This window comes from Acinonyx jubatus, chromosome E1, assembly GCF_027475565.1.
Source record: "Acinonyx jubatus isolate Ajub_Pintada_27869175 chromosome E1, VMU_Ajub_asm_v1.0, whole genome shotgun sequence".
Lineage (NCBI taxonomy): Eukaryota > Metazoa > Chordata > Mammalia > Carnivora > Felidae > Acinonyx > Acinonyx jubatus.
The window spans coordinates 49,223,711-49,251,571 of record NC_069397.1 but is presented as its reverse complement, the minus strand read 5'-3'; the positions used below and the strand labels follow the sequence as shown (position 1 = coordinate 49,251,571).

The following is a 27,861-nucleotide window of genomic DNA, read 5'->3' as shown; positions in this document are numbered from 1 at the left end:
TAAGGATACATTTAAGAACCAGGATAGCTTAAAATTTAGTCTGGGCAGTTTCTTCTTCCCCCTGTCCCAGCCTTCTGACTGGTTAGTTTCTAGTCCCCAGGATGGGAGAGACACTGAGTCAGCGTGTTTGTCTCTCAGGCATACGTGCGTCATCTAGTGGCCGCAGCAGGTAATCACAGGTAATCACAATTCCTCCCTATAGAAACACTTGTTTATTTTTCACTTGTTACTTATGTTAGGGTAGCTAATAAAAGTGGTCCAAGTTCTGACTGGAAAAGGAAACAAAGTGGTCTAAAACAGTATTGCTTGATCATTGGACTAAGAGATGTGGGATCGGATACAAATGGATTATAGACAAAGGGCTTATTCAGTATGAAACATTTGAAAATTTCACATCAGAGACTTAACATCAAATTGTATTTTGGAATGAACCATAAAGCAGGATCCACTTGAGTGTGAACAGAGAGTTGGGAATAAGAAATGAGGAAGAGGAAGAGGAAGAGGCCGAAATACTGTAGGACACAGTATTCTACCGGAGTATTGTCCTTCTCCTTTGCCTAACCCTACTCAGCCTTCAGACCCTAATGTGAATTTCTGTGGACAATGTTCCTTCACCTCTCAGGTCTGTATTAGATGAATCACTTACCTCCTCCTACTGATCGCTGTGCCCATGATGCTACTGACCATATGGTACTGTTTCTCCTGCTTTTATCTATAGCCCTTCTTACAATTTAGGCTCCTTAGCAGGGGTGCCTGGGTGCCTCAGGTGGTTAAGTGTCTGACTTCGGCTCAGGTCATGATCTCATGGTTTGTGGGTTCCAGCCCCGTGTCGGGCTCTGTGCTGACAGCTCAGAGCCTGAAGCCTGCTTGGGCTTCTGTGTCTCCCTCTCTTTCTCTGCCCCTCCCCTGCTCATGCTCTGTCTCTCTCTCTCTCCCTCTCAAGAATAAATAAACATAAAAAAATATTTTTAACTCCTTGGCAGCTGGTTCCATGCCTGTTTCATTTTCTATTTTCTCCCTGATACTTAGGGAAGTACCTGACATATAATAGACATTCCAACAAATATAATTTACAGAATGAATGGGCAGAGTAATGAAGAGAGTAACTGTGGAGAGGATGTATACGGAACAAATATTGAGAGTTAATATAGGTACGGCTTAAATGAAAAAAAAAAAGGACATATTTTTAGGAACATTACTAGTAGAAAGAAAGCATTTTTTCTTCATCATATATCGATTCCCTACCTGATGTCCATTTATTTGTAATCTCTGGTGCTTTATAACTTTCAAAATATTTAACTTCTCTCTGCTTTGGTGGGGGAAAAATAGTAGTCCATAGCTTGCATTGTCATTGATGAGATTAAATAAAAGGTGACACATAAGGTGCATACAGCAGCTCATAGCACATATTATGTGATTGATAGTTGATTTTATTTCACACACCGCATCTCAAAAGTTCCTTGAAGCAACCCAGAGATGCAAAGATGGTAAATACTTTAAAAACATTTTTTTTAATTTTATTTTATTTTAGAGAGAGAGAGAGCAAGAGAGCAGGGAAGAGGAGCAGAGGAAGAGAGAGAGAATCTCAAGCAGGCTCCAAGCTGGATGCAGGGCTCGATCTCGCGACCGTGGGATCATGACCTGAGCTGAAATCAAGAGTCGGATGCTCAGTCAACTGAGCCACCCAGGTACACCTCACACATGGTGGACATTTTTTATCCTATCTCACAAGCTGGAAAACTAGTGACTACTCATTGTCCTTTCTATGGCGTAATGTTGCTACTTACATAGAGGGACAGAAGACCATAAAGGACACTTGGATGCTAAATAATAAAAGGGCTACACTGCAGAGAATGAAACTAAGTTGTAAGAGGCATGTTACTTTTCTATTGCTGCTGTCACAAATAACCACAACCTTAGTGACTTAAAGCGGCATAAATGTATCATCTGAAAGTTCTGTAGGCTAGAACACACAGTTCGCTCTGGGATACAAATCAAGTTGTGGGCAGGCCTGCATTTCTTTCTGGAGCTTCTCAGGGAGAGTCTGCTTCTTTGTCTTTTCTAGCTTCTAGAGGCCACCTGGCATTCTTTCCTCCAGCCTCAAAGCCAGCCACGGTGGGTTGAATCCTCACTTGGCATCACTCTGACCTCTTCTGCTTTTCCCTCTTCTACTTTTAAAGGGCCTTGTGATTACACGGGGTCCACCTGGATGATCCAGGATGATCTCCCTATTTTAAGGTCAGCTGATTAGCAAACCTGATCTTCTTTTTTCCGTGTAAAGTAACACATTCCCAGCTTCCAGGGATTAGTATGTGGGCATCTTTGGGTGGACCGGAGGCCGTGTTCTGCCTATTCCAGAGGGACAGTGAATTCCGAGGGGAATACCAGAAAGGGATCCCCCCAAGGATGAAAGGAAGGGTCAGGTATTTGTGGGCATAGTGCTTTCAGCTGGAAATGTCAGTAGCATGCTGCAGGCTATCGGACATATATTATTAACTCACAGTGATTTGGGCAGACATTAAGACCTCTTGATGGTTCTCACATGGCTAAACCAGAAATGTATTTTGTTCTTCCTTTGTGCCTTTATTTTTCGATTTAAACCACTGGAGGGACTTTCATACATTTCTGTTAAATTTTATCTTTATATTTTAGTTCAGACTTCCAAGTTGTTAATAAAATTTTGTTTCCTGGGGCGCCTGGGTGGCGCAGTCAGTTAAGCGTCCGACTTCAGCCAGGTCACGATCTCGCGGTCCATGAGTTCGAGCCCCGCGTCAGGCTCTGGGCTGATGGCTCAGAGCCTGGAGCCTGTTTCCGATTCTGTGTCTCCCTCTCTCTCTGCCCCTCGCCCGTTCATGCTCTGTCTCTCTCTGTCCCAAAAATAAATAAACGTTGAAAAAAAAATTTTTTTTAAAAATTTTGTTTCCTGGTTCTGTCTTCGGGACAGAACTTTGGCTACAATCATCCAACTGACTCTGAGTTTACCTAATTATATCAAGCCATTATTTTGGAGTCTCACCCACAAATATCATGAAAGACTGGATTAAACGCTGTCCTGAAATTAATTTGTATCGTGAATATACAATCGTCATCTTAACTCAAAGATCAAAAAAAAAAAGCGTAGTAGGACTTATCTTTAGTTTGGTTAGTCTGGTTCTCAACGGCCAGCAAACCCTCTTCTAAATGTTCACAAAATATATTTAACTATGAACTCTGAATTTTACTTTTCTGTTCTAAATCTTTCAGTGTCTATCTTTAAGCCACTTTTCAAAAGCAGGTGAGCTGTTGCCTTTTTCATTTTTTACAGTTTCTCTGCCCTTACCAGTAACGGGTCTTAGATTACCCGTAAACAGCTGTGGGATGGAATTTGTGCCTGGAAACACGAACTTATTTGAAACAGATAGGTGCTTGGTTACTATTTCCTTCCCTCTCTCGAGTTTCAGTTCTTTCTCTACTTGGTTTCGCCTTTACCACCTTAAAGTCCGTGCTCCTTACTGAAGAAGGAAAGAACACACAGACCGAGTCTAATCTCCTTTTTAGCTTTTACACTGTTCGCGTAGGTCAGTTGGTAATTTTGTGTTTATAAAAATCTATGCAGGCTTATTTCTCTGTCCCCTCTATCATATTCTCCATGCTGGTGAAACTCATCTTCCCACGTTTCTCTCTTGAAGGTACCTGGTAACTTCAGCCATCAGTTTTCTGTGTAGCACTTTATAGTTAGGACCAGCCACATCACAGAACAATGAGGCAAGTATTACCTTCCCTTGGATGCTCTTTATTTATTTTGTTGTCTCTCAGAATAATTGTTGATTTCTTTACATTTTTTTGCTCACCTGCAAAGTTGGGGTTCTTGCTAAGCAAGAACACTAGGCACTCGATATACACTTGTCGGTTGGTGGATTTTGTTTTAAATAGCAAATTTGGCTAGGTATTCTTCAAATACTAATCTCCTTGACTAATTTTCCTGTTTTTTTTTATTTTTTTAATGTTTTATTTTATTTTTGAGACACAGAGAGACAGAGCATGAGCAGGGGAGGGGCAGAGAGAGAGGGAGACACAGAATCCAAAGCAGGCTCCAGGCTCTGAGCGGTCAGCACAGAGCCCGACACGGGGCTTGAACCCACGAACCGGGAGATCATGACCTGAGCCAAAGTTGGATGCCCAACCGACTGAGCCACCCAGGCACCCCCGAATTTTCCTATTTGGAGAAACGCAAAGGAAGTACAATACCTGAAATTCTTTGTAGAGCAATAAAAACAACAGTCATAATAACAGTAGTGGTAGTAATAAAAGCCAGACAAACTAAAACTACCTTTAGAAGTCATTCTCTTCTCCAACCTTCCACCCATGATTAATTCATCATTTCCCTAAGCTATGTAATAGCAACCTCAGCCACATTTGAGATGGTGTTTTGGAATTCTATTGCTAAAGAGGCAAGATTCGCTTTCTATTTTGTCACTCAACGCTGCTTCTTTATTTGTCTTGCCTTATTCTAGAAAAAGATTCTAATTTGAAACTCTTCTAAATTATACCTAACTTAAACCCTGAATTTAGAAACCACATCCCTTCTGTTGGCACTTTTTCTTTTTAGCTTGTAGAAATGGTGAATGTTTAAAAACAAGAAATTATAAAGAGTCCTTAATAGTAATAATTTACAAATAGTATATGTAATTTCCACTATATTGATCATCGTGCAAAATAATGTTCTGATGGGACATCGGGAAAAGGGTGGCGAGCCTCATTCTCTCTCTCTAGGCTAAATACTGTCAAAATTCTGGTTCATCATTTATTTTGTTCAGCTAGGCAACTTGTTAAATCTCAGTCTCTGACTTCTATGATCTACGTATTCCCATGTGATTTATTTGTTTAGAAATCTGTTAATGAGATATGGGGATTTGAGTTGCCACTATGACAACCAAGCAATATGGCTTGTTTGCTATTTCCTAGATACAGAAGCTTGGAAAGGAACATCTCTCCTGCAGCTGCTTATTTAGTAGCTACGGAAATTTAGATTGAGATTATGTGGCTAAATTGTTTACAAGGTACACAAAAACTTATAAACAGCTGGCTAAAAGAGACAATAAAATATGTTGTGGCCAATTTGTTTCTTTGTAGCCATCTTTTTCTCTAATGGTCTTAGTGCTCTCTCCCTATTATTCCCCAAACCATACTATCATCTTAATTTTGTGCTCCATTCTATAAGAAAAATTTAGTATCTTCTCTCTTTCTTTTGTTAGGTAGATGTTGTTGAGCGAGTGGTGAGATTTTGTGGGGATGATGACAATAATGTTTGCATACTCTCTACATGTGCTTTTTCATCAGTACTGTTATCAGTAACAGATACTGCATACAATGATGCGTAAGATCTGGAAATTCAGATTGATACAAGAAAACATTCTTTGGGGCGCCTGGGTGGCTCAGTCGGTTAGGCGTCAGACTTTGGCTCGGGACATAATCTCACAGTTCCTGGGTTCAAGCCCCGTGTCAAGCTCTGTGCTGATGGTCCAGAGCCTGGAGCTTGCTTCAGATTCTGTGTCTCCCTCTCTCTCTCTTCCCCTCCCCCACTCACACTTTCTCTCAAAAATAAATAAACATTAACAAAAAAAGAAGGAAGAAAAAACTTTTTTTTAAGGAACTGTCTTTTTTTTAACATAAAGTTTATTTATTTTGAGAGAGAGAGGGAGAGAGGGTGTGAGCGAGGGAGGGGCAGAGAGAGAAAGGGAGAGAGAGAATCCCAAGCAGGGTCCACAATGTCAGAGAGAAGCCCGATCCCAGGAACTGAACTATGAGATCATGGCCGGAGCTGAAATCAAGCGTCAGACGCTCAACCTTAACCAACTAAGCCATCCAGGTGCCCCTACAAGAAAAAACTCTTAATCCCAGACTACTTAGAATTTCATTAAAAGACAGTACATAAGTAACATGATATGAACAAGAGGGAAGCATGTGTGCAGTTGAGAGGAAAGTGAGATCATTTTGTATGGGGTGAGAAGAGTTTCAGAGAACTGGGTTCTGGTCTTGAAATAACAGTAGAAACCTTAGCAGACAGAATGAATGACAGAGAACCTTGTAAGAATTACAAACTCAGGAAATAAATCCCTAGAATAATGGTAGAAAAATGAGACTTCTGAAGTTAGAGCACGTTGAGGGTATTAGTGAGAAGTACAATTGCAGAGTTGAGATGAATATACATTTCAACAACACATTTTTACCAAGTTTATCTTTGGTCTTCATTTACATACTTGTCCACAAATCCTGGGCCACTAGGAATTCATTCTTGTGAATTTGTAATTAAAATGTCTTAGATATTTCAAAGGAGAAAAAAATACATGGTTGAATAGTTTTCATTACCTGCCTTCTTCAGTTTTCTTGCATAGTTTCTAGAACATTCTATTTTCCCCTTGCCCCAATCCCACTGCCAGATTTTTAATCATCATAGGTTCTGCTAAAACTCTTTGAATTTCTCATTTAATCCATATTCAGTAGGATAAATAAAGCCTGATTCCTTGATTTTTTTTTTTTTTGGTAGAACTTAGCAATGACTGTAGGAGAGATTTGGTTTAACTTTGAGAAACAGAAAAACAAAGATATGTAAAAATACGCGACGTACACAGGATCAACATAATTTTTAAAAAGCCTTTATATAGTTAAATTCCCCAGGGTAAGGAGCTGTGTAAGAAATGTGACCATACAGAAATCTGTAGAGGAAAATACGTAACACTGGAGTTGTGAGCTTTTCTTTCCTTTACAGTAACTTTTGACTACCATTTAGGTCACTTCGGGCAGTACAACTCAAAACATCGGTTTGTACCTTTAGCAAAAGTAAGTGCGGCCTACAATCTCCCCCCAGATGCCCACGTGTCAGGCTGTTTGGAAAATTCAGGATCTGCCACATTCCCAGACTCTCCTAAGGGCAAGAAACTAAAGGCATCCTCAGTGTCCAGATGTCTCAGGTCGGTGTCCGATAGAGGAACGAGGCAGCAGTTAGGAGAATTGAGGACACAGCAACCCAGACACTGCGGCGGGGAAGAGTGGGAGCTGCAGGGTGAATGGAAACGCAGTCCCGGGAGAGAACCACTCAAAAGCAGGGAAACATACTAGAAAGGGTTCTTAAAACTAGACGCCACCGGGGAAACTGATGGGAGGGCCGCAGGTCTAGGGCACACGCTACTAGGTGTCAGAGTTTGGACTCAAACCCGAGTCCCTGACTTCAGGCTCCTAGTTTTGCCTGTGCCTCCGGGGAGAGCCTGGGGAGTTCTCCCAGGAACGTGCAAAACCCAGGCGACCGGGCCTCTGCTGCTGAGTGATCCAGGCGCTGCGGCTGGGGGCGCGCGCCTGTACGCGCGCGAGCTCGGGCCTCCTCGCGCCCCACTCGCCCCGCCCCCCCCCGGAGCCCCGCCCCCAGGTGCGCCGGCCTCGGGGGCGCGATGGACCCCAGCCTGCGCCGGGGCGCGCCGAGCCGAACGACGGGAACGCGCGCGCCTGCAGATCCCCATCCTCCGGGAGCCCCGCCCCCAGGGGGGGGGGGAGGGTCTTAGGCAGGAGGCGGAGCCTGGCTTCCGGCGCCGCGCGCTCCCCTCGCAGGCGCGTGGCCCGCCCTGCGGCTCTGGAGCGCACGGGAGGGCGCGCGCGTGCGCGCGGGGCCGCGCCCTCCCGCACACACTCCCGTTTGCAAGCTCCGTCACCCGCGCGGTCTCCACAGGCTGAGCGCGTCCCGGCCTGGCCGCGCTGCGGCTCGGCCCTGAGGTGAGGGGGGCCTGAGGCCCGCCGTGGGTGTTGGGGGGGGTTGGTGGATGTCGCCGCCGCCGCGGGAGTGACTGGCCGAGGGGAGGCCGGCGAGGGAGAGGGGCGGCGCGCAGGGGCCGGGGGGCGGGGGGGCGGCGGCCGAGCCGGCGCGCCGAGGGGGACCGCGGGAGCTCCCCGCGGGGAGGAAGCGCGGCTTGCGGCGGGGCGCGTGGGGGCCGCTGTGTCCCCGCCGGGGTGTCTCTCGCCCGGGCGGCGAGGGAGGGAAAATGCAGTGCGGGTTCGTTCCCCTTCCCCGCGCCCGGGCGCTCGGCGCCGCTCCTGACCGCGCGTGTCCCCCGGAGTTTGGGCGAGAGGAGAAGGCGCCGGGCTCAGGACGCGATCCCCGAGACTCGAGGAAGGGCTCCGGCGCCCAAATCGCCCCGCGTCCCAGAAGGCTGGTTAGGCGGCAGGCTTCGGTGCCTCGGCTTGAGTCGCTGGTGGCTGGAAGGGGGCGGGGGGGGGGGTTGTCTGCCGTGCTCCCGAGGCTTCCCGAGCACACGTTTTTAGACAGATGAGTCTGAAAGAATGTGGACAGTCCTGTGCTTTCTGTCGGGGACGTGCTGTCGGAACAGAGGGGGAGGAAAAGATACGCGGGACTCCCCGCTGGGAGCCAGGCTCCTTGTCATCTCGTTTCATCCTGGCGGCACCCCTAGGAGGTGGGGCACAGGCGGAAAATGGGGCGCAGAGACGTTAAGTGCCTTATTAAGGTCTCGACTAGCAAAAAGGTGGACGTGAGATTTCAACCCGCGGATGCCTGACTCTAAATCCTGGGGCTTTATCCGCCAGATTTTGTGCCTGCCCAAGAGAGCGATGTGATGGGTTATCTTCAGGGAAGACTCCATAGAAGAAAACACTATTAGGGAGGACACTTAAGGCTCTTGGGGTATTTGGGTTAAAATCAAACTACCTAACAAGGCAAACTGTTAAGGCATCAGTATGTGCTGTTCCGGTGTTGTTTCCCTTTAGACAGGGTTGGATGTAAGGAAGTCTTACGGTCGGGGTAAAAGCACATTTATTAACATTTTACGTGATCATTGGAGTGTCTTTCGTATTGCAGATAACTACGTGGGAAGAGTACCAAGATGAATACGATTTATAAACTGTGCCCTTGAGTCACTTGAGAGGATGATCATATAAAATAATTTTGTAATATTCTACGAATTCGTAATCTTTACTAGCATGTGAATTAACTGGATTAGAATAGTTGTAAGCTCAAGCTTTTAGGAACCTGTTACGCGTAAGAGGAGGGATGGGGTAATGCGTTCTGTGGGGACCATTCCGTTGTTTTCAGCAAAAAAATAGTGTCATCAGATTTAGGCTAAATCACGTGGACGGTATTTTGTTTTATTATTACCCTCCCTTCGGTCAGTTTTAAAACATGCGAAGAGAGTATTTATGGCTTGTCCCCTGTTAAGTTAAAATTTACAGTGCTTTTATTAGTTGAGAAACCAGTGATGTAATTTGGCAGGAGTTTCTTTCACTTCATCTGCCAAATATGCTCTTAACCTCTCTTTCCAAAAAAATAAACCCTAAATACCAGATTCTGTTTGAGCTCTTACGGTTCAGATTTTTAAAAAAAACAAGAGTCCACCAGTTTAGGCCGAAATGGCCCATTGTTGAAATATTTAACGTTACCTTAGGCATAGCTGCAGGTAGAAGGAATAGGAGGGATAGTGGGGCGTTTTGGAAATTTGTTCCGATTGCCGTTCAGTTTTTTCAGTGAAGTAGGAGCCAAGGTTTTAATCTGAGGGTGTGGCTGTTGGTAGAAGTGAGTGGAGGTTTGGGGCTTGGGAGAACGAATGAACTAGTGAAATATATGATTGCCAGGCAATTAAACAATTATTCTTAGGTATGAAAAACAAAGTAGAGGAAATGTAGGGTCCTATGTACGGGTGCACAAGATAAAGGTGTGTAATTTTGCTTACAAGGTATTTCACGACCCATCTCCATTACCTAGAGCAGACACCTGCCTCTTTGCCCCGGTTCACTTTGCCCATGCCCCCATGTCACAGGAATCCCTGTTTCTTACACAACTCATACCCTTTTGGGATTCTAGCTTTTCCATTCTTTTTCTTTGCCTGAAACGTCCATTCCACTCTTTCCCCAATTGGACTTAGGACATTATAGTAAATTTTACCTATCTGCAAAGTCATTGACAGTGTCTATTTTTTTTCCATTTTATTTGATGCATAAATTTCTTAGTAAGTGTTAAGTGAATGTACCACTTTTCTTTTTTTTTTTTTCCTCCTTTAATCAATAACAGGCGTCAGCACACTTTCTGTAAAGAGCCGGGTAGTGAATATTTTAGGTTTTGTGGACCATATGGTCTCTGTATCAGTGAACTCTGCCGTTGTAGTACAAAAGGGGTCATTGACAATACAGAAACGAATGACTTTGGCTGTGTTCCATAACACTTTATTTATAGACATGAAATTTGGATCTCATGTAACTTTACATGTCACAGATATTATTCTTCGATTCCACCCCTCCTTGTGTCCCCCTAACCATTTAATAATGTGAAAAACACCCTTAACTCATGGGCTGTACAAAACAGGCTGTGGGCTGGATTCAGCCCCTACCTCCTGCATTGTAGTTTGTAGACCTTAGATCTATAAGGACTCTTAGCAACCCCTGATAAAGAAATTTGCAGTAAGAAGATATTGGTTATAATATCACTCTTGGTGGTAGAGAAACAAAGATAAATAAGGCAGTCTTTTTTGTCAAGGATCTCAGGGTCAAGTTCAAGATTAAGACTTGTAAACGAATCGTGATGATGGCACAGTGTAGTAAATGCAGTTAATTCATTGGTTATGGATGTGGAAGAAAGGAGTGATAATCAGCACTGCTTGGGTGAGGTAGGAATAATCTCTAACAGTTATCTGTTGGAGATAGGGAACATTTTCAGCAAAGAGCCTTTCCAAAAATCTTTGAAGCTTACTAAAAAGGTGACTGACCACATCTCTTACCAAGATGATTCAGTTTCTTTATTTTATAGGATACAATCTGGATTCATTTCTCTCAGAAATAAAAGTAATACACTCCAGATTATTTCTCTGTAACAATTATTTGTAAGACTCCTGTGCATTTTTTATTGCTTTGAGAAAGGTAACATATGTTTCATAGCAGGTATAATCAATATTTGTTTAATAAATTAATAAATAAATATTTGACATTGAATATGGGATTATATAACTTTTAGTCTCTATTTTAAGTTAATACTTTAGAAAAGGAAGATGGGCTTTAGTGGGCTTTGAATTTTCCTGCAAGTTACAGATTTAGGATGAATTGTTTTTATCCAGGAAAGTTCAATACTTGATTAAATATTTTGTGATATTAGGTGTTTAAAACATATCTAATTATTATTTAAAAGCTCTACAACAAACAGTGCATTCCCCAGTTATGCTGCAGAACAATGAAAAGTAATATTAAAATGCTTCAGCAGAAGTTTGTACCCTTATTTCTATGTCTTTGTTATTGTTTTTAGCAGTTAAGAATTGGCTTTTTTGGACAGTTTTAGATACTCTACTGGTAAGGCTTTGAGCTGGAACTATATCAAGTTTGTTTTTTTTTTTAATGTTTCTTTATTTTTGAGAGAGAGACAGTATGAGCAGGGAAGGGGCAGAGAGAGAGGGAGACACAGAATCCGAAGCAGGCTCCAGGCCCCAAGCTGTCAGCACAGAGCCCGATGTGGGGCTCAAACTCATGAACCTTGAGATCATGACCTGAGCCGAAGTTGGACGCTCAACCAACTGAGCCACCCAGGTGCCCCAAGGAACTATATCAAGTTTTATGTTTTCCAAGAAATATGTTTTGTTAAAAATACACCATTAGGAGTTTTATTGTATTTCAGTTATTAGCTTGTGCTTTCAAAGATCATTTTCTGGTATATGCTGCAAAAGAGAAAGTCCTATGTGTTGTCTATTCAAAAAGCTGAAGGGGCGCCTGGGTGGCTCAGTGGGTTAAGCGTCTGACTTCGACTTGGGTCATGATCTCACGGTTTGTGAGTTTGAGCCCCGCATCGGGCTCGGTGCTGACTGTTCAAAGCCTGGAGCCTGCTATGGATTCTGTGTCTCCCTCTCTCTGTGTCCCTCCCCCGCTCAAGTTTGTCTCTGTCTCTCTCTCTCTCAAAAATAGGTAAGCATTAAAAAAAAAAATTAGAAAAAAAAAAGCTGCTTGTGACGTTGTACGGTCCTCTCCACCATTTCCAACTCTGCCATGACTTTCATGAACTGTGTCACTAGTAAGTGTGCTCCTGGGTATTGTCTGTGTGATTCTGTTCCCACTTACAATATCAAATGTGGGTCTGGCTAAGCATCCTTTCTTGCCTTTTCCCTTTATTCTTTTGAATGCCTTTATAAGGCTATAAAGTCTGGGATAATTAAAAAGAATTATAGCGTAGGGAGAGGACATTTGGAGCTCTGTGCTAAATATGGGTTTTCTTATGGTTCAGGAAAAGGCACCTGAGAAGTTAAAGACTTCACAGATGTCCCCTTGCTGGCCACACCTCATTTCTAACTTTGCAGCCTTGTTTTCAGCTATGCACTTCTGTCAGAAGCATCACTTTCATGTTACCTCCGCGGGATGGATCTCCACCTTTCTTTCAGGAAACCTCATTCCCCCACCCTTACGAGTTGGTTTCATCTCAGAGACCGGCCCTTTATCTTTGGCTTCAGTACAGAAAGCACTGCCTTCCCACATCCTTCCATTCGCAACCCTGCAGAAGAGTGGGGGATGGGAGTGAGAAGAAGGGACTTCTGTGATTACCGTACCAGTGTGAGTTGCAGGCATCCCGTTTTTATTCTTTTTCTTTCTGTCTTTTCCCCACAGGACAAACATTAATTCTCAGAGCCAGTAGGGTCTCAATATTAGAAGAGGAAGCAAAATATTTTACTAAGCACCCATAATTTGCCGGGAATCTTTTACAGTAGAGTTAGTACTTCGCATTGTTAGGCAGGGCAGACCTTGACAGATTTATCCCGATGGCCCCTTTCAGTTGGGCCTACTTAACGCCGGATTGGAGGGGTGAGGATCACAGATATGTCCATCGTTGCGTCTGTTGACAAAAACCTGACTATAGCTTTGAAGTTACTGTTTAGATGAAAGGTTGATGAAGAATTAAACTCAAAGGTATATGAAGAATCAACATTAAGAATATTTCATTTTTTTCCAGACCGCCAAACCAGGTGTTTCATGTCAGGAAGGAAACAAGCAACCAATGGCTTTTCTTCTTTAAGATGTTTTAATAACTTTAATAACTTCAAGGTTATTGAAATTTAACATTTTCACATGATTAGCCTAGAGCTCATGAATGTAAGAAATGTTACTTTGCGTAGGTCAGGGTCATGAGCACGCTGTGAAGGTGCACACATGAGTTGTGTCTTTCCACAATGTCAGCTTTACTCAGTCAGAGAGCAGGAGTGACATAAGTGTAAAGCAGTTTCAGGATTCCACACTCAGTGACATTTCACCATGTGACTAACTTGGTGTATACAGCACACAAAGCAAAACCTAAGAGAAGTCACACAACAAGCAAGATAACACAGAGGGTAGGAAGTTAACGAACCGAACATGAAGTCAGTCAGTGGGCACGTTGTTGAGGTAAGGCCTGGGCCTGGTCTGGGTCAGCTCCCGGCACTTACTGCTCACTGTGTCTGAGCAGTGAGGGGTCTCGGTCCTCTTTGCAGATCAGTCGGGTGGAGCCTTCAGCAGCAGCTACTTCTGATCTGTGGGACCTCGAGGAGTCGTGTCTGAAGAGTGACACTTGCTGCAAAAACCCTCCCTTAAAGGGATTTAATCAGTCTTGGGCCCTGCAGACCTCCTCTGCTTCTCCTTGTTATCAGTTCTGGGTGTCGTCAGCTGTCACTGGTCTCGGCGATATCTGGTAGCTGTAGGCAGTACCTTACCTGCTTGCGTCACCGTTTGACACAGGCCCCTGCTTGACATGAGTGACTCCATCTTGCTGTCTATAGTCAGTTATACTGATCCATCTTTATATAATTTCTTAACAGATGTCGTAATCGTTTTAGTCCCTTTGTCCTTCACCATCCATTGTAGGAGATTTCCTTGACTCAAGTCTTCTTTCTAACTCAGTGATTTGCCTTTGGGTACTGTTCACCCCATCTATTGAGAATTTTATTTCTATCAGTCTGTTTGATTTCCAGGTTCTGTAAGTAGGTTTTTCTTAATTGCCTTGTTCTTGTTTCATGAATATGATATTCTTTGTTATCCTTTTGAGGATATTAGTTGTACCGATTGTATATACCATAGTCCTCAACATGTATCATTGCTTGCCATGTGGCAGACACCATTTTCATGTCTTAATTTTTATTTACATGTATTAATTCTCCTCATCATTTCAATAAGCCAAAGAAGTGGATACTATTATTATTTCATTTACAGGTGAGAAAACTTAGACACAAAAAAGTGAAGTAACTCGCCCAAAGTCTCAAGGCTAGTAAGTGGTGGAGGCAGGATTCATGTTTAGTTGGTTTGGCTCCAGAGGTCCCACTCTTAACCATTCTACTACATCAGGCATTATTCTGGTGATTGTGATTGTTGACTTTGGAGTGTCTTCTTGGTATCGTTATTATGTGAGTGTTTATACTGATTCCAGTTTCTTGCAGCATGTTTGAAGATAATGCTTGGATTTACTATAGCCTATCGTGTTTTGGTTGTTTTGATATTTGTGCTGGGGGAGGGGAGAATAGTGCCAGGGTGCGGAAAGTCAGTAGTTACCTGAGGGCTCGCACTGCCTCTAAATTTAAATGCATACACTTATGGGACGCCTGGGTGGCTCAGTTGGTTGAGCATCCGACTCTTGGTTTCGGCTCAGGTCATGATCTCACGGTTTGTAGGTTCAAGTCCCACATGGGGCTCCGTGCTGACAGCAAAGAGCCTGCTTGGGTCTGTCTCTCTCTCTCTCTCTCTCTCTCTCTCTCTCTCTCTCTCTCTGCCCTTCCTCTGCTTGCTATTGCATTTAAAAGAAGTAAACTTAAAAAAAAATAAGTATGTACATACACTTACTCTTTGAGATGAAAGTAGATGAAGAGGTGAGGTTGGGATTTTACCTGATAGGTTAACCTCTTCTTAAAAAGAGGTTATTGAAAATCTCTTAATTCAAAATAGAAATCTTTTTAAAATATCAAAGTCAAATGCAGATGCAGTATCTTCTTTTTATAAATATTAAATAAACTGCTAGCTTAGTTTATGTTTGTGTTGATTTTGAATCTTTTTGGTAGAGAGGGATGACAGATGATGACGGGTCAACAGAGCCTCAGATTGATGAGATTATGTGGCCAATAAGTAGAAAGTATTCCCTGAGAGACCTGGGCACAGTGTCATGCAGGACCATTTGACTAAGGAAAAGGGTGAGGAAAGAAAAACCAACCTAAAGAATAGAGCTCAGGAGCAGAAGGAAAACAACATAAAAGCACCTTTTGCTTATGAAGGGATTTTGTGCTTTGGAGGAAAGGACATAAAACCAAGGATTGACTAGATACCAATGACTTCTTTGAAGTCACTGTATATTATCTTCTATATTATATTATCTTCTATATTATCTTCTGTATATTATCTCCTATAGAAACATTTCCCTATTAATACTATTTTAAAGCAACTTGAAGACCTTTACATCATTCAGTGGTTCTCAACTTTTTATCTGTCCCTACACATTCCCATTAGTAAGCATCTGTGGAATTCTTCACTTAGTAGGAAGGGGAGGTGGGGAAATTTTTAACATGCCCCTTTGTTCAAGCCATGCTTCACTTTGAAAATCAATATTGTCCTTATGAGTACTCTAACCATGGGGTTAAGAACACACACTGTTACATTGGTTAAGTGTTTTTGTTTGTGAGAAATAGAATCTGATTCTGGCTACTTATGTGAAAATAAAATACAGTGGGTGGATAATAGGGCATTTCACATTCTAAGAAAGAAAAACCAAGTCTTAGGCACAGTAGGTTTCATACTTTAGGGGAAAGCTTAGTACCGACAGTGCATGAACATTCTTTCTCCCTTTTTTTTTTTTTTAAAGTATGCTGTATGCCCAATGTGGGGCTAGAACTCAACGACCCCCAGATTAAGAGTCCTGTGCTCTTCCCACTGAACCAACCAGACGCCCCTGAATTTTCTTTCTGAAATGTTTCCATCAATGTAACTGGTTCCATGACTCCAGTTTTTGGATCTCTTAGTTAACAATTTCATACTGCCAGGAGAAAATTTCATTGATACAGCTCAGGGGTAGCTGTAGAGTGGTAGTCGTGGTGATGGTGATGTTTGTCTGTCTCTTGGCATGGTGGGTGGGTGAGTGGGAGGTAGAGGTAGGTTTTACTTTAAAAAGCTCTGATGAGTGGTGGGATGGGTGCAGAAGTTCATGGACTTCAGACAAGCCTATTAAAGACTAAACCCTGCGTTCAGAGAGCACTTCTCAAGGAAGCAAAGCATTTGTGAGTCCATCAGCTGTTTTATGAGAGGCCTGTTTCCTAAAAAGGAAGACTTACGCATGCAGCATCCAATTTGAATGAATAATTCATTGGTGCTCACTAAATCAATATGTTTTGGCAGAATGTTCTTGTTGTACTGGTTAATGTTTCTGTTTGTGTTGTAGTAAATCATCTTTGAATGAGTGCAGTTTTTCTTTCTTTTTTGTTCGTTTCTTCTGTTTGGCCTAGAGATGATTATCAGTATCTAGAGAATCTGATGTAACATTAATGAGACTGTTGAAAGAATTTATTTTTATGTATCCTCTATTGACTTCTTTAGTTTTGTTGTTTTTAATTTACTTATTTGATGCTTTTTTACAGTACATCTAATTGTGTAGTTTTTTAAATATGTAAGTAACATTAATGGAAAAATTGAGAGAATAGAAAAAACACAAACAGTAAAAATTGTCTATAATCCTGTTAAATTAAAAAAAATCTTCTTTGTGCATGTAAAGAGGACATTTATTTAATCCAAACTTAATTTATATTTACTTTTTTGGGTAAGACAAGCTGCCTCTAAAAAGTTGCCTGTTTTTTTAATGTAGGTGGAAATGATTAGCCAGCTTGGAATAGATTGTTCTTGTTTTGGAGGGGAGTCACCCCAGCGGCCCCCATCAAATAGGTTTATATACAACAAGTCAATAATTAATGTTGTAGAAGATGGCCTAACGGGACATTTTTGTTGCGTCTTCCAAGCTGCCCTCTCAACACCCTTTGGTGTGCAGAGACTGGGTTACTGGGATAAGCAAATTGGAATAAGGACCACAGAGATTGCAGTTGAGTCCCTGGCCACTTCTCTTGAGTTCAGCTTTAATATAACCAACCTCTTTGAAAAACTAAGATACCTCCAACAGAGATCTGTCTACTGGCAGAAAGAGCTCCAAGGACCAAGGACCTCCAGAGGGTAAAGTTATGCTGGAAGGGGGATACTGGACTTGTGACAATGAGTTAGGTCATACTGTTAAAAAATAAATAGATAAATTATTAAGATGAAATTTGTTTCCATCACTTCAAAGTAAGACCCATTACTCAGTAAGCAGTTTCTGTCTTTTCTCTTCTTTGCCCAGCCTCTGGCAGCCACTAATCTGCACTTCGTTTCTATGGCTTTGTATATTCTGGAAATTTCATATAAATGGAATCACATAATATTTGATCTTTATGTCTGGCTTCTTTCACTTAACATAATGTTTTGGAGGTTCATCCATGTTGTAGCATGTATCAGTGTAGCATGTTTCGTTCCTTTTTATGGCTGAATAATATTTAATTGTGTGTATATACCACAACTTGTTTATCCATTCATCTGTTGATGGACATTTGAACACTTCAGTCTTTTGTTGGCAAGAATGAATAGTGTTGCTGTGACCCTGCATGAAATGCACTTGTTTGAATACCTGTTTTCAGTTTTTTTGGCATATACGTAGAAGTGTTCTTTTGGGTATATATTTAGAAGTGGAATAGTGAGGTCATATGGCAATTCTCTGTTCACCTTTTTGGGGAGCTGACAAACCGTTTTCCTCAGCAGCTGAACCAGCACTCCCGCCAGCAGTGTATGACTATTACAGTTTTGCTATAGAGTTTCTTATGAGAAATCGACTGTCATTCAAATCATTATTCCTCTGTAGGTAATGCATGGTTATTCTCTGACTGCTTTCAAGATTTTTCACCATCTTCAATTTTTAGTGGTTTGATTATATGTATGGGTATGGATTTCCTTTGATTTATACTGTTTGGGGTTTACTGGGCTTCTTGGAACCTGCAGGTTTTTATCTCTTGCCAAATTTGGGAAGTTTTCAGCCAATAATTTTTTAAAATATTTTTTCATCATTAATACTCTTCTCTTCTTTCTGGAATGCTGATAATATGAATGTTAGACCTGTGTTATTGTTCATGGTTCTTTCAGGTACTGTTAATTTTTTTTTTAATGTTTTTCTCTGTGATTCAGATTGTATAGCTTCTATTGATCTGTGAAGTTCACTGACTTTTTCTGTTATCTCCATTATACTATTGAGGCCATTCTCTGGGTTTTATTTATGTTACTGTGTTTTTCTCTTCTGAAATTTATATTTGGTGCTACTTTATGTCTTGTTTCTTTGCTGAGATTTTTTTTTTTTTTATTGTTTTTCAAGAGTGCTCACTATTGTTTGCTGGAGCACTTTTAAAATAACTATAAAGTTTTTGTCCGATAATTCCAAAACTTGTTATCTTGGCATTGGTATCCGTTAATTTTTCTTTTCTTAATAGAGTTGATATTTTCCACATGCTTTTTTTTTTGGTCGAGTTGTTTTGGATTGTATGAGCCTGGGTTTTGTTTTAAGTGCATGGAGAGTGTTGATACTTTTGACATGCTGTCAACCTGGTTAGGTTCAGGTCTTATGTTTCATCTGCATTCTTTGAGCTGTGGTTTTAATTTCAGTTTAGTTTTCAGAAGCCCTTGTAGTGTGGTTTGGATCTGTCCTGTGTATGCCTCCCAGTAGTCAGACTGAATCTGGGCAGTAGTCTATCTTTTATTCCTCAAGTCTTTGGTACACATAATGGGATTAGATCCCTGTGTGCTCAGCGTGGGGGTCCGTTTAGGTGTTAATAAGCCATTTTTATTCTGTTGCTTTCCTGTGCTCCTCTTTTTATATGCTCTCCCTACTGCTTTCGGATTCCCCATGGTTTCTCTTTGCCATCCTACAACCAGAAAGCTAGGGTTTATTTGTCCCATTGGGCCACACACTTCTGCAGCTGCATCTACCACATCCAGGGCCCAGCGGCAGGAGATAGAACACCTGGGGATTTGGCCCTACCCTTTTGAAACTATAGCTCCAATTAATGGAGAGGAAGGTTCCCTTTCCTCAGAGTTTGGGCTGCATCAAGCTTTCATTACTGTAGTCTGACACTACTATCATGCAGTTGCTTGGGGAGAGAGGCATAGGAGAATGTAGGGGGGAAAAAAAAGATTGGGTATCTCCGCACTCTACCTGAGCAAAAGGCTTCCCTACTTCTCAAGCCAGAGAGCTTTTGGCTCTTGCTTTTTCTGCACCAGTGCCTGCTTCTGATGCATTCGGTTTGGGGGATACTAAAAGACGAGAAACAGGTGGTGAGCTCACTGTCGGTTGTGGGGATTTTGAATTCTGGTTCCATCTTGGTTCACATTTACTTGGTTCCTATTTACTTTTCAGAGTCTTCGAGTTGCTGTTCCATTCATTTTGTCCAGATAGGAGAGACAGCTTGGAATATGCTTACCTCCAGCTAACCTGAGACTGAAACAAATGTTTGTTTTTGCTGTTAAATGGCATGGGCTTGACTGTGGGGTTCCAGTTTTTTTTGTTTTTGTTTTTTTAATCTACTCTTTTAATAGACTGGTCCAGAAAACATGGCTACTGCAATTAGGGAGGTGGGAGTTTGGAGACAGACCAGAACACTCCTACTGAAGAATTACCTAATTAAATGCAGGACTAAAAAAAGTAGTGTTCAGGTAAGTTAAATGATTCTTTCTTATGCCTTATCACAGTTTTTGCATTGATATGTTCCATCTTTAAGAGGTGATTTATTTTTCTGGATACATTTCTAGTATAATTTTATATCATTAGGTCCCTTTAATGTGCTTGTGAAGTAAAAACTTGTGTTAACACAGAAAAGTACCTAAATTACCTATTGTTTTCTGAATGTTAAACATTTCAATAATGGTTCTTAAATATAGTTAACTTCTTTTTTTTTTAATGTCTTAAATGTTTATTTATTTATTTTGAGAGAGAGCGTGCGCTAGCAGGGGAGGGGCAGAGAGAATCCCAAGCAGGCTCTGTGTAGGGCTCGAACTCATGAACTATGAGATCATGACCTGAGCTGAAATCAAGAGTTGGACGCTTAACTGACTGAGCCACCAAGGTGCCCCAATTTAGTTAATTTCTAATATCAGTGCTTAAGTTTGAACTTTTAGGCACGCATTTCCCAAGTTTCATGGAATGAAAAAAAATTCCACGGATACTTTTGTGGCCCAGTATTTCACAGTTTATTCCCCATGACTTCCCATCTTTTGGACTCTGGATTGAATTACTTAAGACTACTAAAATTAGGACACATATTTGTTCCCAACAGATACACATTACTTTAAAAGTTAAAAGAAAGTAATAACTCTGCCTAACCAGTTAATAATTCTAAAGGATAAAAGTACATTGCTTTTCTTCTGAAGCCACCATAACAATTAAACAGCAAGATGAAATAGTAAATAGTTCATCTCTATGAAAGCTCATTATTGAATTTAACAGATAATTAATAGTAGAAATTTAGGTGTAATTAAGGCACGAGTTTTAAATCAGATTTGAAGAAAGACATTTTTATGGTGAGTCCTATTGGGGCTGTTTGGTAAGTTAATTTAAATAATGTTATATATAAGTAAACATATTATATTTTATGCTTAGTAATGTAAGATCTTTAAATATAGCGTTTGTGTCATTTTATTATGTGACTTGAATTTTAAATTATTTCAGTGAAACTGAATGTAAAGGAAAAATTATCTCCTATTTCCTGTTGAGTTAGGGGAGATGCTCAACACAATAGTTTTTTCAGGATAGAATTGCTTTTTGTACGTAAGAAAGGAGACCCAAAGTCCTCGTGTTTTTTCCTTAGCATTATATTATTTGCATGGTAATCTTGAAGATGTTTGCTACCATTGGTACATTTTATAATCATTTTGTTTGTCTCCTTTATTGTAGGAAATTCTTTTTCCACTCTTTTTTTTATTTTGGTTAATATTAATTAGCATGATGCATCCAAATAAGAAATATGAAGAAGTTCCTGATATAGAACTTACCCCTATGGACAAATCTATTCTCTCTAACCTAATTCTTGGATATACTCCAGTGACTAATATTACAAGAAACATCATGCAGAAAGTGTCTACTGATCACCTTCCTGATGGTATTGTGAGCTTGTATTTATGGATGGATTCTATCTATAACAGAAAGCCTCCTCAGTATTTTTTTGCTTCCTTTCTTGAATAAATGACATTCTTAACACTTAGGGATATGTCCCCTCACCAAAGTATAGTTTAATAAAAGTTATTAAAATAATGTAATTCTGCTGAAGCATATTATATGTGTCTTAATATTTTAGATTTAATTCCCAGACCCTTTATAAAATAAACATATTTGTACAGGATAAAGGATTGGAAGTAATATTTCATTTTGATTCTGACTCCTAGAGTAGTTAAGAAGCTAGAGAGATAAAGGTTACAAAGCAGTAATCATTTCACACTGTCATGTCTATTTATGGAGGTATATGGTGTAAACAGAAGTACTTTGGAGACTATGACTGTGGCTCACTACCTCAGTCTGTTTCTCTGTGCTGCTCACAGACTGGAACACAGTGTAAGTGAGGCAGTACTAATGAGCCTCAAGTGGCCGTGAGAGAATCCAAGTCGAGAACTAGAGAAAGTGACAGAAATGTTTATAATATGATGATTGATTTAATGAAATGCTGAACTGTTGAAAATAGCAGATTAACATGTTGTCTTATATCAGATAGTTGTAATCAACTTCTGGTATGTATCATCATAGTTTTGGATAATGCATCACTGAATAGATGATGCTAATGCAATCAGGAGCCTGATAATATTTTCCCTACTGATATCTTTCTGACTTATTACTATTCAATAGTTTTGTCAAGCCCATATCTTATGGTATGTTTGTTGGTTTATCTATGTACAAGTAGCACAGATCGCCGTAAGCATTTAGCCTGCCAGCTCAAAAAACTGATCAGAAAGGTTGAGAATGAAATTCTTTGGTAATTCTGAGTTGGAGTAAAGCATATACACCAAAGAAATCCGAGTCAGTGTGTATTCAACTTAGATGCTAAAATAGTAGAAATATGTGTAGCTTTTATTTTAAGTACTATCTTTTTAACAAGAGAGCTGTCTGAAAGTGGAATATGCATCCATGGGTGGTAACATGACTGGTAGGATGTTGAACTAACGCTATATTTTTTCACATCAATCCGTGTCCACCTTAAAGGTCTGGAAAATCATGACAATTAACATTGAAGTAATTCTTTATAACTTACAAAGCATTTTGTTTGTAATTGCTTTTGACCTTAATAACCACTATGATCAGCTCGGTATTGAGGATGCTGAAGTTTAGAGTATCAAATTGCTCGTGGTCAAGCACATAATCCTATGTTCTTCTATTTCACCACATGTTCTGAAGCTTCTATAGTGAAGAAGTTGCTTGTAAATAAAGCTTTAAGAAAATACTTAAAAATTGGGATTATCTGATGTGAAAGGAAGATAAATGGTAATTGGAGTATTTTCTAAGAAAGGAACAAGCAGTATGGGGTTGAAATGGCAATTTTTATTCAAAGGAGAGTTGTGTCTTAGTTACTAGAATACATATTTGGTTTCTGAGGAGGATTATGGAATTTTCCTCTTCATAAGAAATATTTGAAAATAAAATACCCATTCACTTATCAATGAGTTATTGTATGTTTTACTTTGAAATAGTTAAGTGAATGGCATATACTGTATACTAAAGTATATACTAAACTTCATCATATTAATAACTCACATGTTACACAGACACATAATTTATGTAATCAGATGATAGCTGAGAGAAATAGTGTCTGTGAAATTACACTGTTCTTTTATTATTATTATTTAGTATAATTTTAGAATAGCTCTGTTCAGGAAGTTAGAGGATAAAACAAAAGTGCTTATCAAATATTATATTCATTTAATGTAATGTTAAATTTCAGTCTGTTGTATGACAGTAAACTTGTAATTTTTGAACTAACTTTATTCTCATGTTTTACAGTCATAATTACTGAAGAGTATACAAGTGAAAAAGAATTGTTAGTATCCAGTCTTTCTAAGCCCAACAACTTTGTAGGTGTGGTTTTCAAAGACTTCATGTCCTATGAACTCCGTTTTTTCCCTGATATGATTCCAGTATCTTCTATTTATATGGATTCAAGAGGTAAATAGCCCTAAATAATCTTGTAAATCAAATAAATGCGTGTCTTCACTGCTCTTAGTTCAAATGCAAAATTTGATGGGGTCCAGCATTGGCGTTTTCAACTCTATTTGTTCAAATAAGAAAAGTGTCAAGTGTAGCATAAATATATGTATGTATACACAAATATCTATCTATAATTATGTGTAATATGAAATATAATTTATGTAACATCCATTTTAATTTTAATACATTTATATATTATTATTATATATATATAATTTTAATGATAGTAACAGAAAGCAAAATTGTATCTTGAATTATATGACTTTCTAAACCAGCATGTTTTTCCTCTATGTAATTGTTTTTCACATATGGTGTGTTGCATATCTTTAAAATTTCAAGGTCTTCTACCAGTGAACTTTTTTAGTTTTATGTTTATTTACATCATGGAAAACAACCTTCAGTGCTTAAACCTGTGGAGAGATACTGTCAAACACAAACATTTATTGAGCAATATTAAAGTCCCTTATGCTAAGTACTGAATTTGTGACTTTACTCCAAAAGGCCTTTACAGAATTTTTTTTTTTTTTCTTTTTTTGGTCCTCTTAACCTGGTCTTGTACTGGCATCTGGAAGTCCTTTGACTCTAAGTTACTGTAGAATGACCTTAAAACAGAAAAGGGACTTACGTTATTTTATTTTTTAAAGTTTATTTATTTATTTTGAGAGAGAGAGGGAATGTGAGCATGGGAGGGGCGGGCGGGGTGGTGAAGAGAGAGAGAGAGGGAGGGAGGGAGGGAGAGTGAGACTCCCAGGCAGGCTTTGTGCTGTCAGCACAGAGCCGGATGCAGAGCTCCATCCCACAAACCGAACCGTGATATCATAACCTGAGCTCAAACCAAGAGTGGGACGCTTAACTGACTGAGCCACCCAGGAGTCTTGAAAAGTGACTTATTTTAAATAACTATGTTTACAGTCAATTTCTTTCTTTCCATTTGTATGCATTTACCATGCAATATCCTAACACATGTAACTCTTTTATTTCAAAAATTTCAAATAAACAATCAGGAATGTGATATTCTTTATCTTCAAAGGGCGATTGCTTATTTTCTTCAGTCCTATGGACATTGATTAATTATATTGCTTTAGTAACCCTCCATATATTATCTTTAAAAGAAAGCACTTACATGTTGTGCAGATGTTTATGTCTCACATTTTGTCCCTATAGCTGGCTGTTCAACATCATGTGAGGCTACTCAGTACTGGTCCTCAGGGTTCACAGTTTTACAAGCATCCATAGATGCTGCTATTATACAGGTAAATATGAAGGAAGTAAAATAGAGCCACAGTGTATTTTAACAATTATGCCTTAAGTCTTTACAGTAGGATTTAGTTTGTCTGCTGTTAAATGTACAAAATACATAACATATTACAACTCCTTTAAGAAAAAAGATGAGTCATATTTTCAGTTTAATTTTTTTAGTTTAATATTTTTCAAACCCCAGTGTTACTTGATGGTTTCTAAGCATGTGATTTAGCAATTCCATATATCTGTATTATTCTATCTGTGTTGACCGTAGGTAATATTTATGAATGATCTATATTTATAGACTTTTCCCCTTGAATAAAAATAACTTAGTTTAAAGAAAATGAATGTTTTTGTTATGTTACTCATAGTTGTGGATTTCATTTTTTATTTAATAAATAATTATCACTTATTTGCCAATCATTGTTTCTAAGTTGAATGCTTAGAATATGAATCCATTTAATCTGTAGCAAACATATGGGATTTGTGCTATTATTTTATTTTTTAAATGTTTGTTTATTTTGAGAGAGAGAGAGCGCGCACATGTGCCAGCAAGGGAGGGACAGAGAGAGAGGGAGAGAATCCCAAGCAGGCTCTGCACTGTCATTGCAGAGCCTAACATGAGTCTTGATCTCACAAGCTATGAGATCATGACCTGAACCAAAATCAAGTCAGATGCATAACCGACTGAGCCACCCAGGCACCTGAGATTTGTGCTATTATTATTTCCATTTTACATATGGAACTGAAGCACAGGGAGATTGACTTTCCAAAATTCAGTTAATTAGTGACAAAGCTAATTCCAACTATGGCTTTTTGGCTCCCAAGTTTGTGTTTTAATACTGTACTGCCATGAGGATTGTGTATAAAGGTTACAGTTATAATCTAAAGACATGCTTAGACCTTATCAGGTGTTTCACATTTTAGTAGAAATGAACAGGAGACCTGGCTCTGTTGTTAGACTGCTATGTAGTAAAATGACAACAGTAATAATGCTTTACTTGACAGGGTTGTTGTAAGAACCAAATGCTATGTGTCAGATTGTCTTATAAACTCTGACAGCATGGTATAAATGTATTATAGAGCTGTAATATTACCCAAATTCAGTAATATAGAAGTTTAAGGTAAAGGCAATAAAATATAGGATGTATCACAGTGATGGTGTTATAGTGCTTACTTGTGTTTTTGACCGAAGACCTTAGCCATCCACAGCCCAGACCACACTGGATGAACAGGCAGAGCAGATCTTATTTTAGACATTTAATTGAATGTTAGATAGAAGTATCATACAGCATAAAGTTTTATTATTCTGTCTACACATGCTTCATACATAGATTTTAAAACAATAGGACATACTATTTAAAAAAAGATTTTTTAAAGACAGTCTTTCATGGTACTAATAATCGTCCCTTAATTCCTCAATATTACAAGTGCATATTTTTGTTAAGATGTATATAATTGCTTAAGAGAATAATTGTTCAATTTTATTTTCTTTGATAAGCTATTTCATCAAAATTCGTATACTACTCAACTTCAGACTTAAACTTCATGGTATGCTTCCAGAATGAATGAAAGCAATAATGTGTGCTTGTACTTTGACATTGGGGTCTGTCACTTTATTTCAGGTGTGTAGTTTTTGAGTATTGTATTTGAAATAGGTTTGTATAAAATATGGGGGTATAATTGTCACATTTTATTGGGGACCACTAAATTCATTGATTGTATGTATGTTTTCCAATTCTAGCTGAAGACCAATGTTTCCTTTTGGAAGGAGCTGGAGTCCACTAAAGCTGTCATTATGGGAGAAACTGCTATGGTTGAGATAGATACCTTTCCCCGAGGAGTCATTTTAATATACCTAGTAATAGCATTTTCACCTTTTGGTTACTTTTTGGCAATTCATATCGTAGCAGAAAAAGAGAAAAAATTAAAGGAGTTTTTAAAGATAATGGGACTTCATGACACTGCCTTTTGGTATGTTATTAAAAGTTTATTATTTAGTATGATTAATAATTACATTACATGTACATATCTCCAGAGTTGTAATTTTGTTATTCACTCAACTTGAGGAGGTGCTTTTGTTTTGGAAGTTGAGACTAGGCAACAAACTGCAGCAATAGATTGGCTTTTTTTTTTTTTTTTCAACATAAGGGAAGTGGGATTTGGGAAACTCATGTTGATATTACATGTTTAAATTTTACTTTACATTTTGTCATAATTGATGAGGTGTGTTCTATGTATTTCAGTGTATAGAACATATGAGATCTTGGAAAGTTAGAAATTAATTGCCTGTTGTAGTCTTCCCCCAATATCATAGCATATATAAGTTATTAAAAATTTAATTAAAATGATTGAACTTTGCATATGTGGCATATGGGGTTCCCTCCTCTCCCCAGGAAAAAAGTTATTTTTGTAAGTTAAGATGAAAATATACAAATAATTTATAGAGAAATTTAGAAAATGTTTTCACAAGTGAGCCATAATATGTCAACATCTTTATACAATGATAATCTTATATAGGCGTGCATTTTTATAAATAATTCTAAATGTATTTTCCTTACTTTTCCCACTGTGTAGTAGGAAAATTTATTTTGAGCTCATTTGGGGGGAAAAGTTAATACTGTGTATGTGAGTTGATATTATAGTCCATTTTACAAAATTGTATTCCATTTAGCCCAGTTGAATACAGCAGTTAATTATAACACTTTACATAATGGGGTTATTGTGTATAGTATATTTTCTTTGCTTGTTTTTTTCTCCTATCATTTGAGTAGTCATTGGTTTTTAAGATGCACTGAGCTGTTAAAGTGCTTTGTGAGGAAATGGAAGAATTTAGGCAAATCAGTTTCTTAATGCCTCAGTTTTGTCTCTGTAAAATGATGGGTTCAATTTTGGTAATGTAGGTATCTTTGAGCCCTGTTTCAGTGCTTTTATGTTTCATGGTAACATACAGCAGATAATGATCTAACATTTTTTTAAAAAGTCCTAAATACTGTTGCAGTTCCATTGAACTCTGATTTGGGAAGAAATTTTGAGTAAATACAGTGAGTCTGTTGTCGAACTTCTTGATCTTACATTGTATACATGTAGTAAGTACGTTATCGATTAGTGAGATAGTCTTCATTGCTTAAAGTATCAAAAAGTCAGGCCGTCAGAGGTTTAATTATAGCCTAGGCCATAAAGTTGTCATTAAATTCTTTCATATTTTAAGAAAATTGGAAGTGTTTTTGCATTATTGAACTTTTGAGAATATTGGATTTAAATTAGTCATGAATTGCTATTAATTTGGAGGTTTTTTTTAACTCTTGAAAAGATAATCACTCTATGTCAGACCTTTATCATAACCAATGTTGTATTTTTTTACA

At 39.2% G+C, this 27,861-nt stretch overlaps 1 protein-coding gene across 3 annotated transcripts in view; it reads left to right on the top strand.

The window, feature by feature from the left end:
• Positions 1-1,546: 1,546 nt before the first annotated feature.
• Positions 1,547-27,861, top strand: part of ABCA5 (ATP binding cassette subfamily A member 5) — a 78,168-nt gene continuing 51,853 nt past the window's right edge. For 2 of the 3 annotated variants that reach the window (XM_027048092.2, XM_027048090.2), the window contains exons 1-6: positions 7,585-7,743; positions 19,606-19,722; positions 20,960-21,164; positions 23,051-23,212; positions 24,419-24,507; positions 26,241-26,470. In XM_027048092.2, the coding sequence (XP_026903893.1) occupies positions 19,621-19,722; positions 20,960-21,164; positions 23,051-23,212; positions 24,419-24,507; positions 26,241-26,470 (788 nt within the window). In that variant the 5' untranslated portion in view covers positions 7,585-7,743; positions 19,606-19,620. Of the gene's footprint in view, positions 1,689-7,584; positions 7,744-19,605; positions 19,723-20,959; positions 21,165-23,050; positions 23,213-24,418; positions 24,508-26,240; positions 26,471-27,861 lie in introns of those variants that run through there. The other variant, XM_053212403.1, reaches the window with a different exon arrangement.